We start from the raw sequence: 23,105 nt of genomic DNA, 5'->3' as shown, positions 1-23,105 counted from the left end.
TGATTAGATAATCGCATGAATAAATAGCTGTACAGGTGTTCCTAATAAAGCTATCATTGAGTGTATTATAAACTGTATATGAAAGTGTGGTTATTTATATTTATTTACTCTTCATTCCCACATCATCATACCCAAAACTTCCGATTTGCACGAGTCAATGTTGTCTGTGTTTGATGACTTTTAAGAGATTCCAAAATGAGCACATTTTGACAAGTGGTGTGACCTTCTACACGTATCCCCTGATCTGTGTGTATGGTGCGGTGACCCTGTGAATCATAACGCAGCTTGAGCCTCTGCACTTTGGCATGCTGCATAGACCATTACGGAATTCCAGAGTGATTGCTGGAGAAGCAAGGTCATGATGTGAGAGGATAAGGCCTGCTAGACCACAGTCTTTTTTAAAATAAAGAATATGGCCTAAAGTCATATTCATCATATTGACACCTAGATAACACTGGTTTCAAATAAAAAAGAAAAAAAGTTTTTTCTGATGGAGTATATTAGTTGTTCTTGGCATGTAACCCAGCGCAGAAGAGTGGGCACAGCTCTCAGCTTAGCAACAAGGGGTAGCAACCAGTCAGTAGCATGGTAGAAGCGAGCACTGGACAAAAAAACAAAACAAAAAAACAAACCCACTTGCACTTGTGTTTCATTCATTCTATACAAATATGTTATGTACAGTTAGAATTGTATAAAATGTTACAGTATAAATTGTAACGTATCGCATTGGTGCATCAGATTCTCTCTCCACCTGTTGTTATAGAATGCAAAGAACTCTGACTTCTCATCTCAATGGTGACTGAGGCTGTTTTCACAGTGTAATGATAGAGATGATTACAGCACTGCTGCAGCAGTGGTTAACGTAACCTGGCAACAGTGTGATCAGACAGTCCAGGGTAGATTGAATTATTAACCCATATTCTGCTGTGTTCCTTGTCAACCGGCACCCGCTAGTCAGATTGACGCTGCATAACTCACATATATCACATACCACAGACGGTAAATGCACACTTGTTTGGACACTCAGGCTAGTTTAGTATATTTATAGTGCCTGTTATATATATTATTGGCATTTAGTAGTAGCTGAAGGTCAGATTGGTGATCTCTCAGAAGCTCATTTGGAGTCGCTCACCATGACCAAACAGAACACCTAGCCACTAACCATGCCATGCTTCAGTAACTTTGCATAGAGGATAGAAGAAACATCTGACTGCTTAAAGAGGAAGTGTGCAATTTGTTTGATGTTAAAGGGATACAGTATGTAACCCAAAAATGAAAATTCTGTCATCATTTACTCACCCATATGTTGATCCAAACCCATAAGACTTTCTTTTCTCTGTGAAACACAACATAAGGGTCAATAAATGGTGACAGAAGTGTCTTTTTTGGGTGAAATATCCCTTTAAAATACTTTGTCCTATCCTTGCTTAATATGCAGAGACTGTAGGTAATTTGTAGGTTTGATTACCCATGTTGTTTACAACTTTGATACCCCCAGCCCGACATAGCAATATTGGCTCAACAACATGAATTTAGGGTGGGACTATCCATTTGCCCAACAAATGGCAGACAGGAGAGTGTTTAGGAAGACTATTTGAAAACAGTCATTATTTTGTGCAATTGGTGGCGCTATTCACCTTTTTAATTCGTCCTGTGATGCTTAGTGCAAAAGGTGGGCATTACTTCTTATCAAGTATACACTGTTGTTGTTGCGGCGTACGTCCATTCATTCTTTCTTTGGGGTGTTGTTGGGATTTCAAGGAGAGGGCGTCTGATTTCATGATGACATACATCAATCACTATGTCAGTGTGTTACTGAACGATAATAAACTGCAAAAAAGTAATGAAGACAAAGAAAGAGTGAACAAAACCGACACATTGTTTCTCCCAGATGCAGCTGAAATTGAATCTAAGCACAAACGCAACATTTCGAGCAGAATCATCCATTGTTTTAGAGGAGTACCTCTGTTAGTTCATCTTCAGATGTGTGTGCTTGTCATTTTCTCACCCTACATGTTGATATCAGACACACTGAGGAAGAGCCATAAAGTTCTTGTTTTGGGAATGTAATCGCTTTTTCAAGTTGTCCGATTGGACGGTTATTTCTTTTTAAATCCACATGTAAGTTTAAACTTTTGTTCAGCACAACAGTTGATTGATAGGTGAGAGGTGTTGCTTCGCTGCCATCTGAGACACACCAGGACGGCGTTTACACCTCAAATGCGATGTGGTCACATGCGTTTTTGACTACATCTGTATTAGTTTTTTTGTGTGATCCACTCACGAAACCTTTTGCACCCCATTTACATCTATATCTAGCGCTGACCATTTGTGATCGGATCATCCGAAATGCATCTTAATACCAGCTGTAAACAGGGTCTAAAATGACTTCAGCTAGAGCTAGCGAATGCTATAGAATGTCTTCCTGTGGAAGCTGAACCCACATCCATTTCCCCAGTAAGACCTGCAGGAAATAGGTGGATATTACACAGAAATAAAAGACCCTTTTTGCCACAGTAATTAAATTCTTAATTATTTATTCTGTTTTATTTTTCTGTTTGGTGTTTTCCTTTTTGAGACCTGTACTGACATAATTCCCAGATTATCCCAGAGGAATTAAATCTCATAGAATTTTTTGTGTGGAAATGGAAGCTGTGTACCTTTAAGACAATCACTGCAACATGTTTCTGCTTGTGCTTGTTCCAGGGAACAACAACAACAGCAACAACAACAAAAAATCCCTTTATATGTCCATCTCTCTTCCTTACCACATTCCTGTGTCTCTGACTTTTCCCTTCTGGTATCCCTGAGCTCCTGTGCTGTAGCGCATTGGTGGTTGCATGGTAATTAAGTCTTTATTGATTGAATTGCAGCGTGGCTTATAAAAACCCATTGAGACTCAACAAGTGACTACTGAGAATAGCTACTCTGGCTTCACATCGTCTCTCTCTGTTTCCTCTCTCCCATATCAGCATAAAACAGTTTGCTTCACATTCAGTTGCTACAGATATACATCCTCCTATCTTGTCTCTACACACACTGAGCACTTTATTAGGAACACCTGTACACCTACTCATTCATGTGATTATCTAATCAGCAAATTGTATGGCAGCAGTTCAGTGCATAAAATCATGCAGATATGGGTCAGGAGCTTCAGTTAATGTTCACATCAACCATCAGAATGGGGATACAAATGTGATCCCAGGGATTTCGTCCATGGCTTGACTGTTGGTGCCAGACGGGCTGGTTTGAGTATTTCTGTAACTGCTGATCTCCTGGGATTTTCACACACAACAGTCTCTAGTTTACTCAGAATGATGCCAAAAACAAAAAACATTCAGTGAGCGAAAATACCTTGTTGATGAGAGAGGTCAACGTAGAATGGCCAGGGCCTCACTTCCCAATAACGATTGATCGTAGCGGTTAAGATCGTTTTCAACGAGCGATTTTATGAATGTTCTTTATTTTTTACATGTGTTTCCCAAAACTGCACTTAACATGAATGTGCGAGGATGCGCTTTAAGTGCTACTTAAGAGAGACGCTTTCCATAAACGTGAAGTGCTGAAATGTGACCGTATAGTGCTGTTCGTCATTGTAACTCCATTATATTTGTGTGTAACTTTAAAAACGTTTGTAATTTACCTCCGTGGAAATATTTAAAGATATTTTCTTAAATGTACAATTTAATTCACCACATAACAATCATGCCACAACTTTGTTGTTACCAACTAGTCCACAAATAACTTTATTTGTTTACTTAATTTAACTGTTCATCCAGTATTGACTAACCATTTTGTGCATTTATTGTTATTATTATTATTACTTTTATTATTAGCCTTGTCGGTTAAAAATAATAATAAAATAAAACATATGTATACTGATATTAAATGATCATAATGCGTAGCTATAGGTATTTAAATTGTATCAGGTGTAATTTCGTGATTGTCCTGCAGGTGTCTGCATAAGTCTGTGTCCTTACGATGTTCTTAGCGCTCTACGATTACTCCAGAGCACTCGTTAATCTATAAGCATTTTCAAGTACTACTTAAGTTACGATGTTTTTGGGAAACAGGCCACAAAACTAAGATGAATCGTAAGATGGATTCTACAATCTACTTAGGCTTGCAATGTTTTTGGGAAACGAGGCCCTGACTGGTTTGAGCAGGATGACTTGATCATGTTCTCAGCATACAGTATCTTCTATCAGACTAATGCCAGATATGGAACTTCCGTATTGCTATTATGACAGAACACACATGCCCAATGCTAATTTAAAAAATGAATATGCTTGGTGTAGATGCAGATCAGAATGCAGTATGGAAAATTTTGGAAATTGGAATCATTTGGAAAATGTAGTGCTATGATAAAAATGATTAATGGTAATATGTAGTTTTAAATGAAAATAAAGCAATAGCCCATGGTAAAATCACTGTAACGCACGGATGATAAAAAAACAGTTGTTTAATAAACAAATCCTAACTGTAAGCTGTTGCATATACCAAGCAATGTAACAACATGACGAATTAATATATAGAATTTGCAGTCACTGCGTTTATAGTCATTTTACAACAGCTTGGAATGTGCCGAATCCAATCAGAATTCAAGGGTCAAAACGATCTATTTTATGTTTTTTTTTTTTATTATTTCCAAAAATAAATAAGTATTTAAATGCCCTGCACATAATAACATATCTGAACAAGATGGGAAATCGTCTTTTCAAAATAAACCCACTTCACTGTTGTACAAAACATTTTTTTTAATAATTATAACAGTTAGGTTCCAGTTTCCATCTTTACGTGCTTCATGAAATGAGAGTGCTCCTTTGTTTAGAGGGTTATATTTATAAAATGATTATGGTTTAATATGTCAAGGGTGTACTGATATCGAGCATGGTCACACCCAAAACCTGTCTTGCACTGAATCGTGTGATTGTTGAGGCTCACCAACCAATGTAATTGACAATACATGGCAACTATGCAGTATAATTAGAGCAGAGCCGAACTGTTTTACTGTGTGGGCGTGCTAATCCCACTGTAGTTTATGGCCAGAACAGGCCACGTGTCCTGAGAGAGATGTACGAAGGAGGGCATTCTCAACCCGCTCCTTCTCGTCAATGCAACAGCCAGAGTAGCCGTTGCCATAGGAACACATTGATTATTTAACAGTTTGGGTGAAGCACTTGCCCTAGTGCTTGCCATGATTCAGTGAGAGCCTTTGTCGGATTGTGGTCCCAAGGGCCTCCGGCCAAGTCCAATTAGGAAAGCCTGACAAGGGGTAGTTGTGCAGGGAGCTAATGCAAATTCACTCCTTTAATGAGCAAACTGAAGCTACAGCAACAGTTACAATAAATGAGCTGCCTATCCAGAGTTTTGACTCTAGATACAGAGACATGTTTATTCATTGATTTCCCGAGGTTGCAACAGATGGAAACTGATCAGGCAGATGAGCCATTAGTGGACACACATGGAGATAGAACATTTGACAGCAATTCTGTAGATGTTACAGAGGTTTGTTAAAGGGTTAGTTCACCAAAAAAGCAAAAATTATGTAATTATTTAATCACCCTTATGTTGTTCCAAACCAGGATGATTTTCTTTCTTTCATGGAGCACAAAAAGAGATGTTGTGGCAGAAGTCACAATTGCAACAAAAGCGAATGGTGACTGAAGTTGTCAGTCCCTAACATTCTGTATCCTTTTCCACGAAAGAAAATCATAAAGGGTTGGAATAACATGAGGTGAGTAAACAATGACAGAATTGTCAGTTTAAAGAAAAGAAACCACTGAAAATACAAGTCAGAGTTTGATGAATTACATGATGAAAGTTAGATTGTGTTTCCAGTTGAAACGTAGGATGTTTAGAAATGGTGTGTTTGTGTGTGTGTGTGTGTGTGTGCGCATTAGTGTATGTGTATTGCAGCTGGAGATAACTGAGCAGTGACAGCTGGCTGATAAAAACAACCTTTAATGATTCATCTTTGAATTAAAAGTAAATTAAGGGATTTATTGTAATCTAATCCAGATTTGTCTAATCCCTCTCATACCCTTTAGACTTTCCCTTCTGCCACATCTGGACAGTCTCCAACCGTGTACTGTTTGTCTCTCTTTCGTCTTACCATTTCTATCTTCTTACCCCTTGCTAGTCATCCTTATGTGATTCCGGGGTTGTCAAACATCTGGGATGAGTGTGGATTGTTATATTGGGGTCCAGGGACATAATCCTCAAAGAATTTAAAAGTAATATGTGAAACATTTTAACACACCTCTTCGTCTTTGTAATTGAACCTCAATTTATTTAAGCTAGGAAACAATATTACTAAACACACTAAATGGAAAAGATTGGCTGACTGCATGTGTAATTTTCATAATATAAATATTTACTCATGCTTTAAGTGCAGTACATATAAGTAAAGTCAATGTGAAAAGCCATTTACAACAAAAGTGATTAGTGACATCCAGGGGCGTAGCAGTCATTTTAAAAGTGGTGGGGACACAGCTAGATGGCTCGCACAGTCAGTAGATGGTTCACACAGACCCAACCCTTACAGTGCAGTATTAATATATTACAGTATATATTAATATATAAGTATGATATAAGAATTATATTAATATATATGTATTATATAGCCTACTTTTAATATTTGTTGTGTTTTAAAAATTAAAGTATTGCAAAATAATTGCAAAATTAGCTGCAAAAAGAAAGGCCATCTTGTTGAGCATTTGCTTCTGTTTCACACATGACAATAAAATACTGAGCACAAACAGGTCCTGAATAAATTATTTAATCAATTACAATAATGACAATTGTGCATGTGCACAATTGTATTTTTTACTCTGTGCTATGGCATTGTGGGATTTAAATGTATCCAAGTGGCTCGAGTGTTTTGACTACGTTCACCAAAATTCGTTCAGATCCAGATTTGTTCAGTGACCATTTCTGGTGATGCCAGAAGGTGGTGACAAATAAGTGTCTTGTGTGAGATGAGTTAGTCACTGAATCAAAGGTCAAAAGAAAATTTTAATTCTTTAAAATTTGTATGTCTACAGACCTACAAAGAGACTTTAGTTGAGGTTTTAAGCATTATAAGAACAAAGCAAATCTATAATTTCCCTACTGTTTGTGAGCTGCTGAGCATGAAAAAAATAATAATAGTCTTCTAATAATTATGAGTTTCAATAAGAGCCCGACTGATATGGGATTTTTGAGACCGATACCGATACCGATTTTAGAGGGGGGAAATTCACTGATTACCGATATGGTGGCCGATATAGTTAATTTTTGAGCTGGAATGAAAACAGACCTTTTCTATGTAAATTGTTCACCGATTTTGCACCGATATGACTATGCAAAGGTACTCAGAAGGCTGCTTTCTTAAACAAATATTTTTATCAAAGAATATTTGACATTATTATTAAACATTGTCAACAAATTCTATAAATGAACACTGAGAAAATAAAGAATAAATAAAAATACAATAAATAGCTTAAAAAACATCAGTACTGTATGTTCAGTATCAGTCAGTTGCTGACCATTTAAATAAAGAATAAATAAAAATACAATAAATAGCTAAATAAACATCAGTACTGTTTAGTATCAGTCAAATGCTGACCTTTAAAATAAAGAATAAATACAAATAAAATAAATAGCTAAATAAACATCAATACTGTATGTTCAGTATCAGTCAGTTGCTGACCATTTAAATAAAGAATAAATAAAAATACAATAAATAGCTAAGTAAACATCAGTACTGTTTAGTATCAGTCAAATGCTGACTGTATTAATACTGCCAGTCAATAAGGGTCAGGTTGTAAAAGAAGAAGCATTAACACCTGCCGAGACAAGAAACAAACAGCGGCAGCGGTGTTACACCGTATTCTGCTATATAAGTTCAGTGGAAACTTTCAACGGTGGAAAACCAGACTTCTGTATATTACATTTTATAAATGCAAGGACTGGAATTGTTCGGTTGAAGGGGGTACCAAACTATGATTCCTGAACAAAACAGTTTGGTGAATACATGTTTACACATCAGCTGACAAGCAATAGCTAGGTGTTTATCTAGTTAGCTATAAGCTCGATATCACGGAGAGTAAAAGATGGACTTTATTTACTTTCCAGCATTGCGTCTCACCAACTAAGGTAACAACGTAGCGTGAAATCAACATTCAACAGACACAATCCACCACCGCACCGTTGTCTGCTAAGCTTCAAAAAGATGCTCTGATGCTTACCTTTCAATCTGCTATATTACTTACTGCACTGACAAACTATAGCTGGCTAACACAGCAAACATATGTGATAAACAGGAGTGACATGGTTGTCAGGGACAGGGTTAACGTTATATTAGTTATATTGAAAAGGGAAAATTATGGGGTCATTGTTTATTAACTTTCCAGTATGTATTTCACAAACTAGTTAGCATACCGAGAAGACACCGCTTAACTCCGTGCCGCTTAACTCCGCCCTGTCTGCAGAGCCACCGTCAGCTCTGTAAAAGTGGAGTCAGAGTGTGCTCTGCTGGACAAACTACATTATGACACCTATTCTAAAGCATTGTTTTCTGCATTATATGTTCTGAAAAAAGTTTTCATATCTGTGCATATCGGTAAACATATACACCGATACCGATATATCGGTGAAAGGCTAATATAGGCCAACCGATATATCGGTCGGGCACTAGTTTCAATAACGTCTGTATGTTTTCATGTATAAAAAAAGCGTGTCTACGTATCTATTGACTTCAGTAAAATGCCTAAGTGTTCTAAGAACACAGCAGATCTATCTTTTTCCTACAGTTTGTCGACTGCACACCAGCATAGAGGTAAAAAACAGGAGCTGATATTAAAAATAGCTTTACATATTTAACACAGATCTAGTAATCTGCCTAAATTGGCAAAAACAACCAATCAAACTATTACCTCACAAACATAATATAAAAAGCATAACTTAATGAAGACTCGTGCGCTGATATAAAGTCCACTTACAATGTGTGCTTAAAAGAAGGATTATCCTTTGTTTTTGTTTTCTTCAGTGCATTTCACGTAATGCTGCCAATAATGAACAATATGCCAATAAATAACTCTGTGTGTTCCTCATCTGTAGATTATTAATTTAGATCAACATCAATGCTGATAAAAAACATGGATAAATGAGCATTGTTGAAAGCAACTTTGTAGAAATGAACGGAGCCACGCTGATTAGACTGATTAGTCTGACTGACGGCCTATTACGTAAGGGTTGTTTCGGCTCATGAAACTCACCTGTGATTGGCTGGATGGTTGCTCAGTCATCCCAAAGTAACAAAACGCAAAGAATACTGTATACAAATCCACCATTTAGACTCGATATTGGTTTAGCTTGAAAAAGTGCGGGGGACAAAATCACCTTTTTAAAGAGCTGCTACGCCCTTGGTGACATCCATGGGATCAGGGTTTAGCTGGTTTTTTCGGGGGGTCAGTGGTAGTCTTGGTTAGTTTCAGCCCATGCTGGTAGATGCCAGAACTACACTATTAAGGATAATGTAGGTAAAAAGCGTGTTTCTCTTTCGTTATCCATTCAAAAGTAAGTCTTTGTGCATGCAACTTATAAATCACAAAAATGTTATTATATTATAGTAGATGTTTTATCAGTTAACAATTCCATTGGATGAATTTTAATAGCATGCAATAGAAGTTTTCTATGCCTGCTGCCTTCGATGTCACAATTTAAAACAATCGATTGGGAAGTAAAATGAATGAAAACTGCTTTGAAAACAGGGCTAAATATAGACAATACAATTACAATCATTACAACACTATTCTTTCATGAACTTTGAGGTGAACTTTGTTAGCTGTATGATTATCTGTGACTACCCTCAGCCAGCTGTGGCACCACTTGCTCACCTGCCCCTGTCACAGCGATTTGGCTGGCTCAGCTGAACCTTCAGACCGGGTCTACTCACTGCATTATGAGACTGTCACTGCTGCTGCTCCATCGTCCTTCTCATAGTTGTGCTTTTTTAAATGGAATAAATATTTGGAAATACACTTTACTGGGCTGTACATTATCTCTCGCTATTTTTTTGAATATTTTGCATTGGCAATGCATTACTCATCAGGGATGTGCACCATTCAGAACTGAATTGAGAATGCTTTTTAAATTCCAATTCAATTCGTGAATTACAGTTGAACTTGAATTGAGGTACCAAACAGGATGTATAATTGTAATACAAATTTTAATGTACCTGTAGGAAGTAGAATGAAAATGAAATTATATAAAATGAAATGAATATAACTGCTGTAGTTTTATTAATACATTTTATATTCAGTATGAATTACCCATAAACATCTTATTATACATAAAATATATGGGGTATTTCCAGAAAGATTAGATGTAATCAATGTTTAAAATATGGAATTAGAACATATATAGAAACATATAAAAATATGTATTTTATTTCAGCTTTAGTGTGTCAGTATGAAATATAAAAGTTAGTCTCCCAAACATTACTTTTGCAAATAGAAAAGATTAGAATAGAAGAACAGGGAGCCCGGCAACAGATGTCATGGCCCCCACAAAGCCCCCCACTGAACATTGTGTCAGTCTGAGATTACATAAAGAGACAGAAGCAATTGAGACAGCCTAAATAGATAGAAGAACTGTGGCGAATTCTCCAAGAAGCTTGGTACATCCTATCTGCCAACAACCAAGAAAAACTGTGTCCAGTTGTACCTAGGAGAATTGGTGCTGTTTTAAAAGCAAAGGGGGCCACACCAAATATTGATTTAGCTTTTTTATGTTTACTGGACTTTGTATGACATTAAGTGATAATTGAAAACAATTTATGTCATTATTTTTGAAGACATCCTCACTATGCAACGTTTTTCACAAGTGCCTAAAACTTTTGAGCGGTACTGTATATACATTGTATTAATATTTCATTATATTTAATAGATTCTCTTTCATTTTATTGACCATTTCTCTCTAAATTCTCTGTAATTTACAAAAATTTTGATCTGAAAACAACGTGGTGGAAATTTTGTGGTGCTTTATCTGTTAGTTTAGACTTTAGAGAAATATGTCTCATCAGTTAAGAAACAGTGTATTCTACATATTGGGGAATAAAGTGGCATAATTAGTCCAATTTAGTGATGTAATTTGTGACGAGGAGGAGGGTGGCCGGGCCGTGAGGATGCACGCCCGGCGCTGAGTTGCCCAATCAGTGGAAGAGAGATAAAGCAGGAATCGAGTTAACATCACAAAAACTTTAATTAGGCACCAACATAAAACTGAAATATAACAGCACATTGACGCACACACGCAGGGGCTGTGTGCGTCTCTCTCTCACTGTCATCCCCGGCTCCTCCTTTATCTCTCTTCCATTGATTGGGCAACTCAGCACCGGGCGTGCATCCTCACGGCCCGACCTCGCCCTCCTCCTTGTCACATGTTGTCCCACAACTTTTGTGTGGTGGTGCAATTTCTTTAAATTGCAATTCAGGAAATTAATCTTTCTATCATTCCAATTCAAATTCCAATTCAACATTCTGAGGGGCGAGCACAACTTAATTGAAATTCCAACTCATTAAAGGAGTGGTTCACCCAAAAATGATAATTCTCTCATCTTTTACTGAACTTTATGCCATCTAAAGCTCGTATGACTTACTTTCTTCTGCGGAACACAAAGATATTTTGATGGAGATATACAATGCAAGTCAATGAGGACCAACACTTCCAAGCTCCAAAAAAGACATAAAGGCAGCATCCATTAAACTTGAGTGGTTTAATCCATGTCTCCTGAAGTGATACGATCTGTTTTGGGTGAGTAAGATACCAAAATGTAACTCCTTTTTCACTATTATTCTTGATATCTGCACTTTCCTTGTCAATCATGATTTGAACCTCGATTACACTTTTGGGTGCTTGACTCGAGCTTAGCCCATGTAAAGTGCGTGCACAGCGCTCTGCGCATGTGTCAAGTGCAAGGATTTATGTCCTTTATGTACTTTTTGGACCTTAAAATTGTTGGACACCATTGACTTGCATTGTATGGATATATTCAGTGGCAAGTAAAAGTATGTGAACCCTTTGGAATTAGCTGGTTTTCTGCATTAATTGGACATAAAATGTGATCTCATCTTCATCAAAGTCACAAGTAGACAAACAACAATATGCTTAAGCTAACAACACACAAACAATTATAATCTTTCATGTCTTTATTGAATACATCCCATTAAACATTCACAGTGCTCAGATATTTTTCATTTAAGTATCAATTTTGTTTCTCTTAAAATTCCTACAATTGTCGACATGCAGTGTATTAAGCAATTGTTGACATATAGTAACAATTATTGACATGTATTAAGAGTATAGTAGAGATATAAATGAAACGTAAATCAATGTGGATAGTATTGCACAGATACTGTACAGTAATTTGTTTGTGGAAGAATTTGATGAGAAAGGTTTGAGTTCTTATTGAAATATTTTGGTTTGTGATTGTAGACTTTGGGCAGTCTGAGCACAGTTTGAGACATTGTTGACATCTCTTCTGAAAAACTAGAGGAAACACATGTGCATTTACTCGGAAAATGTCTGAAAAGCAGGAGACTAAAGACTTAAAGGCCCCAGTATATGTACTTCATGAGAAGTTCTTCTTTGCTCTTTGTTCAGGGGTAAAAAGAAGTTTGAAACTGCCGAGCAATGATATAGTGTTTGCCAACATTCAGACACCAGCCACACTGCTGTGGGAGGAGTTTAGAAGTATAGTACATTTAAATATGCTCAGTAAAACCTAAACTAATGTTACATTAAAATGTGTTATCAATGACTTCATGCCTCATTCTATGAGTAGAATTCACATGTGGTCAGTAAAATAAGTTGTTTTAACCACTCGATGATTTAAAGTAATATACAGTATATGCAGTGGAAAAATGTTAATTTATCTGGTTTACATTTTGGAATTATGACGCTAATGCGCTAGCATACTATACGCGGACATAATATGCATTGGTTACACTCTGTGATTGTAATTTATGATGACACTGATACTACTGCAAAGATGAGTGTATAAAAGTGTTAATGTGCAGAATAAAGACAAACGAATGATGATAAGAGAGGCATATCTTACTTTGGGCAGATGTGTGAATGGCTTTCGCTGCAGATGGCACATGAGTGAATGGGCGCTTGAGAGTATTTGAGTTGATTTGATTCCTTTTGTTGACTAATTAAACAAAAAAATCACATGACATGGTCTTGGAAAATGTCTCTAAGTGAACGATCGTACAGATATAGGTAAATTTGCAACAGCTCGCTAATAATTCCGCACGCCGATGTGTTCATGTTGACTGAAATTGACTGACTGAGCAATGTAAACAAAATTAACTGTCGGCTTCAAGGTAGGTGGAGCTTTAGGTCACACCTACCGATGACATGGACCAGTGGCAGTAAAAAGGTAAAAAATTTTTCCTAAAAGTTCGCCTAGGCGAGCTGTTACGAACCACTGAAAGGAACACAAAAACACCTTCTTTTTGTTCTAAATGACACCCGTTCTTTCTTTCTATATCCCGATATACTTCATATGAAATCAAAAGAACGAATGGGCCTTAAGCTGCATTCAGCCTGCCAGCTACTTTGTCGCTGCATGTCGCCAGTGGCTGGCGGTTAGGTCACTAGTGGTGTGTATGGAGAGTCTAAACAGCACTGTTTCTTTACAGTTAATATTATTAAAATATTAGTAAGGTTATTAATATGGTACGTTTATTCACTAAATCTGATCATTTATATGGTTTCGTTTGCTGTCATACATGTAACACATTTTCAAAACAAATTATTTAATAGTTAATTTTATAGGTTATTTGATGATTTAAACCTACTTGGAATCCTCGTGATCTCAGATACACATTTCCACGCATCATTTTTCATAAATATGTCCCTTTACATGGGCAGAGACATATCATATAACACTGGTAAATTGCTAACAGTAAGGATTAGCCTTTCCTCCATCTTTCCGTCACTGCAGGAGCTGAGAGAGAGAAGGATCACGTGAGCTCTACCATCTTCTCTCGTATTGGCTGTCGCTCCCGAAAGTCGCTCTTCATTTGCATAAAGTTAAACATTTCTCAACTTTGTCGCATCGCTGGACACGCCCATATCTGGTCGCCAACAGTCGCCGTCGCTCGTGTCGCCGGAAGTCGCCAGCGCTCATTGAAAATGAATGAGATGAGGTCGTTTTGTCGCTGCGTGTCACTGGCAGTGTGAACGCAGCTTTAAGTCTCCATCTCATCTTCATTTAATATCACTTCTGTAAAAAGAGAAGCAATTGTGATCTAATTTGTGATTTTCTTTTCTATTGGAGGCTGTATGTTTCCGTACATTGAAAGTGCACTGTTTACTGTGACTGAACTTTGGTGGAACATCTCAGTGGATGAGAGAAGTGGGCACTGATTTTACAATGTGTAGTGTGGCCATTTCTAGGGCTCCTCTGGGCTCAAATGTGCCAATTTAAAGCAGCAAATGATGAGTGCAGTTCATTGTCCAAGATGTTCTTACATGGTGTGCAGACTCTTTTGCATTTCTTATTATGATCTTTTGCAAGTTGTACGAGGGGACATGTCACTTGTCACAGAGTGATTTTTATAAAAATATCAAAATGAAGTTTGACTGGGAACAAAATGCAGATGATAAAGTGAGTTATTCCTTTTTCATTATTATAATTTTGTTCCTGGTTCAGTTTTGAAACTTGAGCCAATTAGCAATACCAACTTATGAGAAACCTGGTATTATACAGTCGGTGCATGAAGATATTTTCAATGAAGTAGACTTTGAATTAACTGAAGATGACAATGATGAGAAAGACATTTAAACTGTAAACTTACTATTTTGGACTCAACTGACAGCACTCCAATATCTAGTTGTATCTAATATGGATTTTTTTTTAAGATGTCTAATTTTTGTTTGAAGGAAATACTTAAGGGAACATTCTCATTATTTGCTTACCCTGATGCCATTACAAATCCATATGCTTTTCTTTTTTTTGTGGAACACAAACAGAGAAATCTTGAAAAATGTCCTGGCCGCTTTTTTCCATACAATAATCTTCTCCTCCACTGGAACACACAAGAGTTGACATCATTGACACCAAATGCCATTGATTCTTACCTGTGTCATAACAAAATGTGGCATCCTGCCAGTTTGAATGTGCAAAATGGAGAATAACATTTGAGGATTATAAAAGAGGGGAATATTTTCAGTGCATAACAACTTCATTGGCAAGTGTTAATAACAACTTGGTCTTTTCAGTCTTTTCCTCAGAAAACTATTGTATGGTTTCAGAATACTTGGAATATAAAGCATGAGTTATATATACTAATTATGACACTATTATATACTATTAACATGATGTCAGTCTCCCTTCACTTTCATTGTATGGAAAAGAGAGGCATGAACTTTTTTCCTTTTGTGTTCCATGCATGGTAAAAATAACAGCATACGGATTTGGACAGTCATGAAGATGAGTAAATAATGACAGAATTTTCATTTTTGAGTGAAATATTCCTTTAAGAAATTCACATTTCAGATGGTTCTAAAGACAGGATTTTTATTTTTCCTGCATTTCTGTCATGTTCTATATCATCCAATTAGACCTCCTTTCAGTAGACTGAATCATAATGAGTAGATCACTCATGTCCTGATTTCCTATAGTTTTTGCACAAAATGGTGGCTGATGCTCTTGCACACTCACAAAAAAGCACACGCACACAAACAAATGATGCAGGGATCTGGGAACAAAGAAGTCTTGTAATATTTATCTATCCATCCATCTTCTATAGCCGCTTGTTCTATGCATGGTCGCGGGTAGTGCTGGAGCCTACCCCAGCTGTCTCGGGCCGAAGGCAGGGAAACACCCTGGAGAGGTGGCCAGTCCAGTCTTGTAATATTGCATATGAAAAAAGATGAGAGTCTTCTGATGACTCAATCAAACTTTAAGCTATGTTTACGACCAGCCCACCACCCACTGCGCAGAGGTGCAGTTAAAGGTAAGGCTGTGTCCCACACCTGTGATGACCTGTCACAAGGAAGAAAGTGGCTTGTGAAAATAGAGATGGTGATGTAGAAAACGCTTTTAGAATATGTTCTTGTAACTCAAATGGTCTTTTCAAGTCTTTACTAGCTAAGTGAGGTACAGAAATAATTCAGGGGCTGCATCCAAAGTGCAATCAGCCACAGCTATGACGGGGGTGAATATCTGTGCACTATAGTTGAATGCTGTATACTGTAAATCTAGCTGCAGCAGTGATACAAAATTCAGAAGCATCAATGCACACAATGTAAATTTACCAGTCAAACTGATCTTAAAATGTGCACTGTGTTGGCACTTTCCAAGAATAATGTGCAAAAGAGGTTCTGAAACTCTTGAAAAATAAATAATGTTTTTGTAATTATTATTATTTTTTTTTACAAATGGTCAGTGAACGGAGTAGACGTGGTATTTAATTTAAAAATATAGGTAACCTATTAGCCAAATTGTTTAGATTTTTCTGAACGCACCATGCACGAATCAAGATTCACAACAAGGGACCAAAATTAACACTCTCCAAGCACCAAATGTGAGTAATTATTTGCTTTGGCGAGTAAATAAAATAGAGTTACTCTCTAGTGACAGGTAACTTTACACTGCAACATAATACATACACTAAGTCACATTGTAAGAATGACAGTCGGACCCTCGCTAATGTGTTTGTGAGCTATTCAAATCGAAACCATACAAATCTTATATCTTCCATATAACCTTCTAAATAACCAGGGACTTTACAACTTTATAAGGGACTGTGACATAATAGAGAGTTTTCGAATTGTAAGTTTGATATCCCTCACTAATGATTCAAAAGAAAAACAGAAGAAAACTTAATAGCACAGAAGAGGTGCTTAAAGACAGTTTAAAAACCCTGATTTGTCAGATTTTTATTTTCCAGCAGTTAACATTTAATAAACATTAAAATTAGATAGACAAAATTAAGTTATCACTCAGTTCGACTTAGGTAGTTTTGGGACAAAATATTGGTGTGTAGTTATTGATAAACCTAATAAAATAAAATATTTGTTTAATCCAATATTTCTTACAAAAATTAAAAAAATAAATCATTTTACACCTGTATTTGTTTGTGAATTATGGCAATGTTACACACTCAGGTAAACTTCATGTGTATGTGCCATGATTATACAAGGTCTATCGGATTGAGGATCAGTTGGAGTGATAATCTTGTGCTTCACTATTTAAGTACAAAAACTGTAAACTCTAACTCATCACCCAGCGGCCCTGTTCGTGTCACCTCATAACAGATCAATCACATCAATACTCACAAACACAACAAGGTTTGCATGTGAAAAGCCATGAATGTCAGTTGGTCCACTGCAGGGGTGTAAAGTAACGAATTACAAATACTCACATTACTGTAATTAAGTCGATTTTCCCAGGAATTGTACTTTTTTAAGTAGTTTATAAATTTATACTTTTACTTGAGTACATTTTAAGTGCTGTAACTGTACTTTTAATGCACTATTTTCCCACCGTCAGTATTTGCTACTTCCCTGTCCTGATTTTATTTTTTGCATTAACATGATTGGCTAGGGAGAGTCTCCTGACTCCTGTCAAATCAAATCACACATCAAAAACTTGAATGGCAGCTGTAGATCTGGCGCCAACTGTTATAGATGTGGAGGATGCCTCAAACACATTTCAACACCTGAACATCACATCCGCACCTGAAAGGGATTTTCGCAGTGAAAAAGGCCAACTGCTTTACTGTGTCATGTGAGTTTAACTTGCTCAAGCCAGATATCAGCATTAATCCTGCCTCTAATTTTAAGAAACATATCAAGGTAAATTTCATATTTCTGCTTACTAGATTCTGTGTGTCTATAATGTAGCCTGTAAATTAGCTACCTTTCACTGAGATTATTGGGCTGCTGTGAGAGATTAAGGCAATGTTATCAATAGGGCTGGGTGATAAAACAATCTTTATGTTTATCTGAAAAAAAAAAAGAGAGTTGTCGTTGATATCATTGATCAAATTTTGAGTCATTTTCTATACTTAACCTATGTTCTGCATCTAGAACAGGGGTGTTTATTACATCGATCACAATAGTAAGACAAACACTGGTTGGTTGATCTAGATAAAATACAAAAGATTGACTTTTTATTTCCTGACGTCTGTAGCTGCGTGCTGTTTGATTGACAGGCGATTAATGTTTGTGCGCTAATGCGGGTACGTGCCTAAACAATCAAATACACTTTATAATTACACCAATGCACATCTTGGTGAGGCATTAATGTAAACGCAGTCGGTTTGGTCTAAAGTGAATGTAAACAGTGGGACAAAAAGCGTATTTGCATCAAAATGTCAGACTTGAAGTGTGCATGTAACCAAATTGAGCACTGTCTAGTAGGCTATGTCATAAAAAGGCTATTAATCAAACAACAGTAACAAGGAAATGAGAAAACCACTCACTACTTTTGGCTGAATAACTTGAGTAGCTTTAAAAGTATTAATGTAATAGAATAAAACAGTGACATTTTTAATAATAATATTTTTTAATAATATTGTTAGTTTTTTTTTATAATATCGACCCCTGATGTAGAGAGTGTGTTAATTTGTATAGTAAATTACCAGGAAAGTAGAGATGATCAAATAATTTATTATTATGCTTAGCCTTTATCAAGATTTTGCTAATGCCTGATAGAAAAGTTTCAAGCTTTGTAGAGCAATACTTCAGGCAGAACATTCCACCAATCACAAACTTTAAACTTAAAAGATACAAGAACTAAATCAGTGTGGAACATTGTATCTCAAAAGGAGTACAGTGTGGCCCCCCATGTGCTACTAACTTTGACGCTCCAAAAAGCACAAAGGCAGCATAAAAGTAATCCATAAGACTCCAGTGGTTTAATCCATGACTTCTGAAGTGATATGATAGGTGTGGGTGAGAAACAGATCAATATTTAAGTCCATTTCTGCTTGAAATTCTTCTCCTTGCCCAGTAGATGGCGGTATGCATGAAGAATGTGAATCACCAAAAACAAAAGAAGAAAGTGAAAGATTCACTGAGCAGGGAGGATAATTTATAGTAAAAATTTACTTAAATATTGATCTGTTTCTCACCCAACCTATCATATCTCTTCTGAAGACATGGATTTAACCACTGGAGTCACATAGATTAGGCTACTTTTTTGCTGACTTGTGTGATTTTTGGAGCTTCAAAATTTTGACACCCATTCACTTGCATTGTATGGACCAAAAGAGCTGAGATATTCTTCTAAAAATCTTAATTTGTATTCTGCTGAAGAAAGAAAGTCATACGTATCTGGGATGGCATAAGGGTGACTAAATGATGATAGAATTTTCATTTTTGTGTGAATTATTCCTTTGAAGCCCAATGTGGGCCCTGTACCAAACAACTGCTCTACTGCCTCTATTGTGCGGGACATGACGCGCCAAGTGACCCTGCATTTTAGTGTTTTTTTTTTTTTTTTTTTGCATTCCTTGCATTGTTTTGAACATGTTTTATGTGCAATTGTAACTCTCTTAGTCAGCATTAAGGGAAATTTAGACCCTACACATAATTGTTTCATACATTATGATATTGAAAATAACTTTCATCTTTTCATTTCTGTAATCGTGTCGCCCTTTTATTAATTTTTTCAGATTCATGTAGTGTTTACAGTATCATAGATAAGTGATGTATTTAAAAGCTGCCAATCACAAACACCTATAAAATACCTATATTTTGTATTCTTTCTGGCAAACAGCCATAAAAGGGAATGTAAATTATGGTATGTTTGCTACATTTTTAAACTGCAACATAAAGTTTTTATTATAAAGCGGCATAGCTTTCACAACTCAGTACTCAATACTCACTACTCATGAGTACTTTTAAATGAGCTACTATTTTACTCTTACTTGAGCAGTTTTTAGGACAGGTACTTTTACTCTACTCAGACTACATTTTTTATGAAGTAACAGTACTTTTACTTGAGTATTATTTTTCAGTACTCTTTCCAACCCTGGTCCACTGCCACAGTTCATTCTCATATGCTGTGTTGTGAGCATGGGCTACTCAATTTAAACACAAAAATTAGAGCTGGTTTTGCTTGAGGACCCTGATTTTACATTGAACATCATGTGGAGACCCAACACAGTAGCAAACTTATCTATTGTACTACAGGACATAAAAATGTCCTTAAAATCAAACACTAAAATGATTCATTATGAATTATCAGGTTTCTTAAAGGAATAGTCACCCAAAAATTAAAATGCTCTCATCATTTACTCACCCTCATGCCATACCAGATGTGTATGACTTTCTTTCTTCTGCAGAACACAAATAAAGATTTTTAGAAGAACATCTCAGCCCTGTAGATTTATACAATGCAAGTGAATGGGTACCAAAATTTTTAAGCTTCAAAATGCACATAAATGCAGCATAAAAGTAATCCATATGACACCAGCGGTTAAACCTGTATTTTCATAAGCGATTTGATAAGTGTGGGTGAGAAACAGATCAATATTTATGTCCTTTTTTACTATCAATCTCCGCTTTCACTTTCATTTTCACATTCTTCTTCTTTTGCTTTTGGCGATTTACATTCGTCAATTGAGACTTAAATATTGATCTGTTTCTCACCCACACCATCATTCTGGGATGGCATGAGGGTGAGTAAATGATGAGAGAATTTCCATTTTTGGGTGAACTATCCCTTTAAGTCAATAATTCACTGCACAAAACATGTTGTGGTTTAGCACAAACTATTTTTATCCTTGTTAAAACCGTAGTCTGGGTCTTATTTCCTTTTATCTTCCATAGTTTTGTTAATGTTCATGAAACATGAGGTTCATGTCATGCAACTTATTCACATCTGCCTAATTTGGCTAACATTGAAAAGACTATAATTTGATTGGATGAAAGGGCTTTGATGTCAACAACAAATGATATGGCATGCATTTTCTCCTTAGTCTATTTAATTTGCTATCCATTTGCACTATACACAATTATTAGTTAGTTATTGTTATATTCATTATTTGCATTTAGGATTGTTTTTTATATTTCAGAACAGAGATCAGAACAGACGTGAAATCCATTTTTGAATCGCACCCCACCAGTCAAGAACCACAGAATTAGAAAATATGAATTTATACATTGTGTATTTCATCTATTATATGGTAGCATTCGAATGCTTTCTAAAAAACAATATGGAAAATTAAACTTGCCAGAGGGGAATAACACATGTAGTGCTGTATCATCATGGCTCTACATGCATTTCTTTTAAACGAGAGACCACAGGCTGTCTGTAATCTTCACACCTCCAGTCCTATCCTCACTCTCCTCCCTGAAGTGCCATGCCACGCTAATGTTGTACCATGTTTAGTTGAGACGCACTGTTCCCATGGCATGCATTTACTGTCTCTTCATGACAGCGTGTGTATGTGTGTGTGTGTGTGTGTGCGCGCATGTAATGTATGTGTTTGTGCGGCCTCACACACTGAGGTAATGTGCATCTCTTCATCTCACAGGCAAACCCTCCCCCCATCATTGTGAATGCAGACTCACTGGATGCAGGCCCTTATGTAAGTATCTGCTTCATGCGCTAAGCACCTTCAGTAGCGCCTGCCTGCCTATCTGCCTGCCATGTGGAATTATCCCCCTTTCCCACTGTACATCAGATAATTACAGTTAAAATATGCATCAGATTAAATTACAGCAGATGCAAACTGTCGAGGTTCAATGCTTATTGTGTAGTTAAATTATTATTGAGTATAATAATTAGTCTTTGACTGTTTATAACCCTCTCATTTTTATAGGTTTGCTCATTTTTCATAATAAATGAACTTCTTTGGCATTACACCAAGCCTTATGACTCAGTTAATGAGGCTATGTTATACAATTTTTCTTTCGTCTATTACAGGTGAATGGGAGTGATGGCATGTATAAATATGAAGAAATCATTTTGGAAAGGGTAACTATTATTCAACTACTTTTTTCCTGTTTTATTTTTGCCTATATTGTATTAGTATAATTAGCTAATATTCACCTCCAACAATGGTCCCTGTAGGGACCTGACCACTAGATGGCAGTAAATGTTGATCTTATGCCTGGAATTGAACATTAGGGAACATCCTTTAGTGCACTGTAAAAACATCCAGACATGGCACGACGTCTGTCTAGCGCAAATTTACATAGGAAAACAATTGAAAAACAGTGTGAAGAGACACAAAACACATTCAGTGTGAACTAAGACAACTGACAACCTCACATGGGCAAATGAAAATTTCAAACGTGCCACAAGTTGAATAGCCTTGCTTTAGTGTGTGTTAAATAAGCCATGATATTGAGACAGAAGTGACTATACCACTGATTCATTAAAGACCTCCAAAACTCAAAATTAGAGTTTTTTGTCTTATGGTTTGTATCTGTTAGCTTTGAAACCATGTAAATGAGACTCTTAAATTTTTTTATTTGCAGTCATTCTCTTTGGGCAAAATAGACCAAAGCTATTGATGGCTTATCTTTCACTACTAGGGTTGCCACTTTTGAAGTTGTAAAATACGGGAGACTATCTCTAGAGTTGGATAACGTTCTGGCTGACGTTTTCATGCGGTCCCTTACCACATCCTCCACAGTTTTAGCACATTTTAACACAATGTGTAGACATTTCAGATGGTCTCTTTACCACTGTAGGCAAAATTTCCAACAAATATCAAGGTTAAATTAATGATTCATTGCATCTTTAAATACGCGACAATCCTGTATTTTACGGGACGGGTGGCAACCCTATTCACTACACAGATTTTTGTCCAATCAAATGCTCTCTAGAATGAGAATGTCCCCTTCCCTAATACCACTTGCAACAGACATGCAAGCAGCAAAGTATGACTATTAACTATAACTATAACTATTTTTTAAAAAGGACAAGCCCCAAACATCCTGTTTCAATAGGAAGTATGTCAAAATGGAAAATAAACTTGTGCTCATCATGCAATATCATTGGGTCTTAAAATTTCAAACTCAAAAGATGATGTTCTCAAGAAGAGACTAACTAACAACATCATGACGTATCATAGCTTCTTCTGTGC

General features: G+C 36.5%; 1 protein-coding gene across 5 annotated transcripts in view; it reads left to right on the top strand.

Moving 5' to 3' along the window:
• LOC127413268 (disks large homolog 3-like) overlaps positions 1-23,105 on the top strand; it is a 154,250-nt gene that overhangs the window by 69,048 nt on the left and 62,097 nt on the right. For 4 of the 5 annotated variants that reach the window (XM_051650250.1, XM_051650251.1, XM_051650253.1 and 1 more), the window contains 2 exons: positions 21,546-21,599; positions 21,938-21,988. In XM_051650250.1, coding sequence (XP_051506210.1) covers positions 21,546-21,599; positions 21,938-21,988 — 105 coding nt within the window. The remainder of the gene's footprint in view (positions 1-21,545; positions 21,600-21,937; positions 21,989-23,105) is intronic. The other variant, XM_051650254.1, reaches the window with a different exon arrangement.

Source organism: Myxocyprinus asiaticus, chromosome 22, assembly GCF_019703515.2.
Source record: "Myxocyprinus asiaticus isolate MX2 ecotype Aquarium Trade chromosome 22, UBuf_Myxa_2, whole genome shotgun sequence".
Classification (NCBI taxonomy): Eukaryota; Metazoa; Chordata; class Actinopteri; order Cypriniformes; family Catostomidae; genus Myxocyprinus; species Myxocyprinus asiaticus.
Note: the sequence above shows the minus strand (reverse complement) of the source record. Positions and strands in the feature narration are given on the sequence as shown.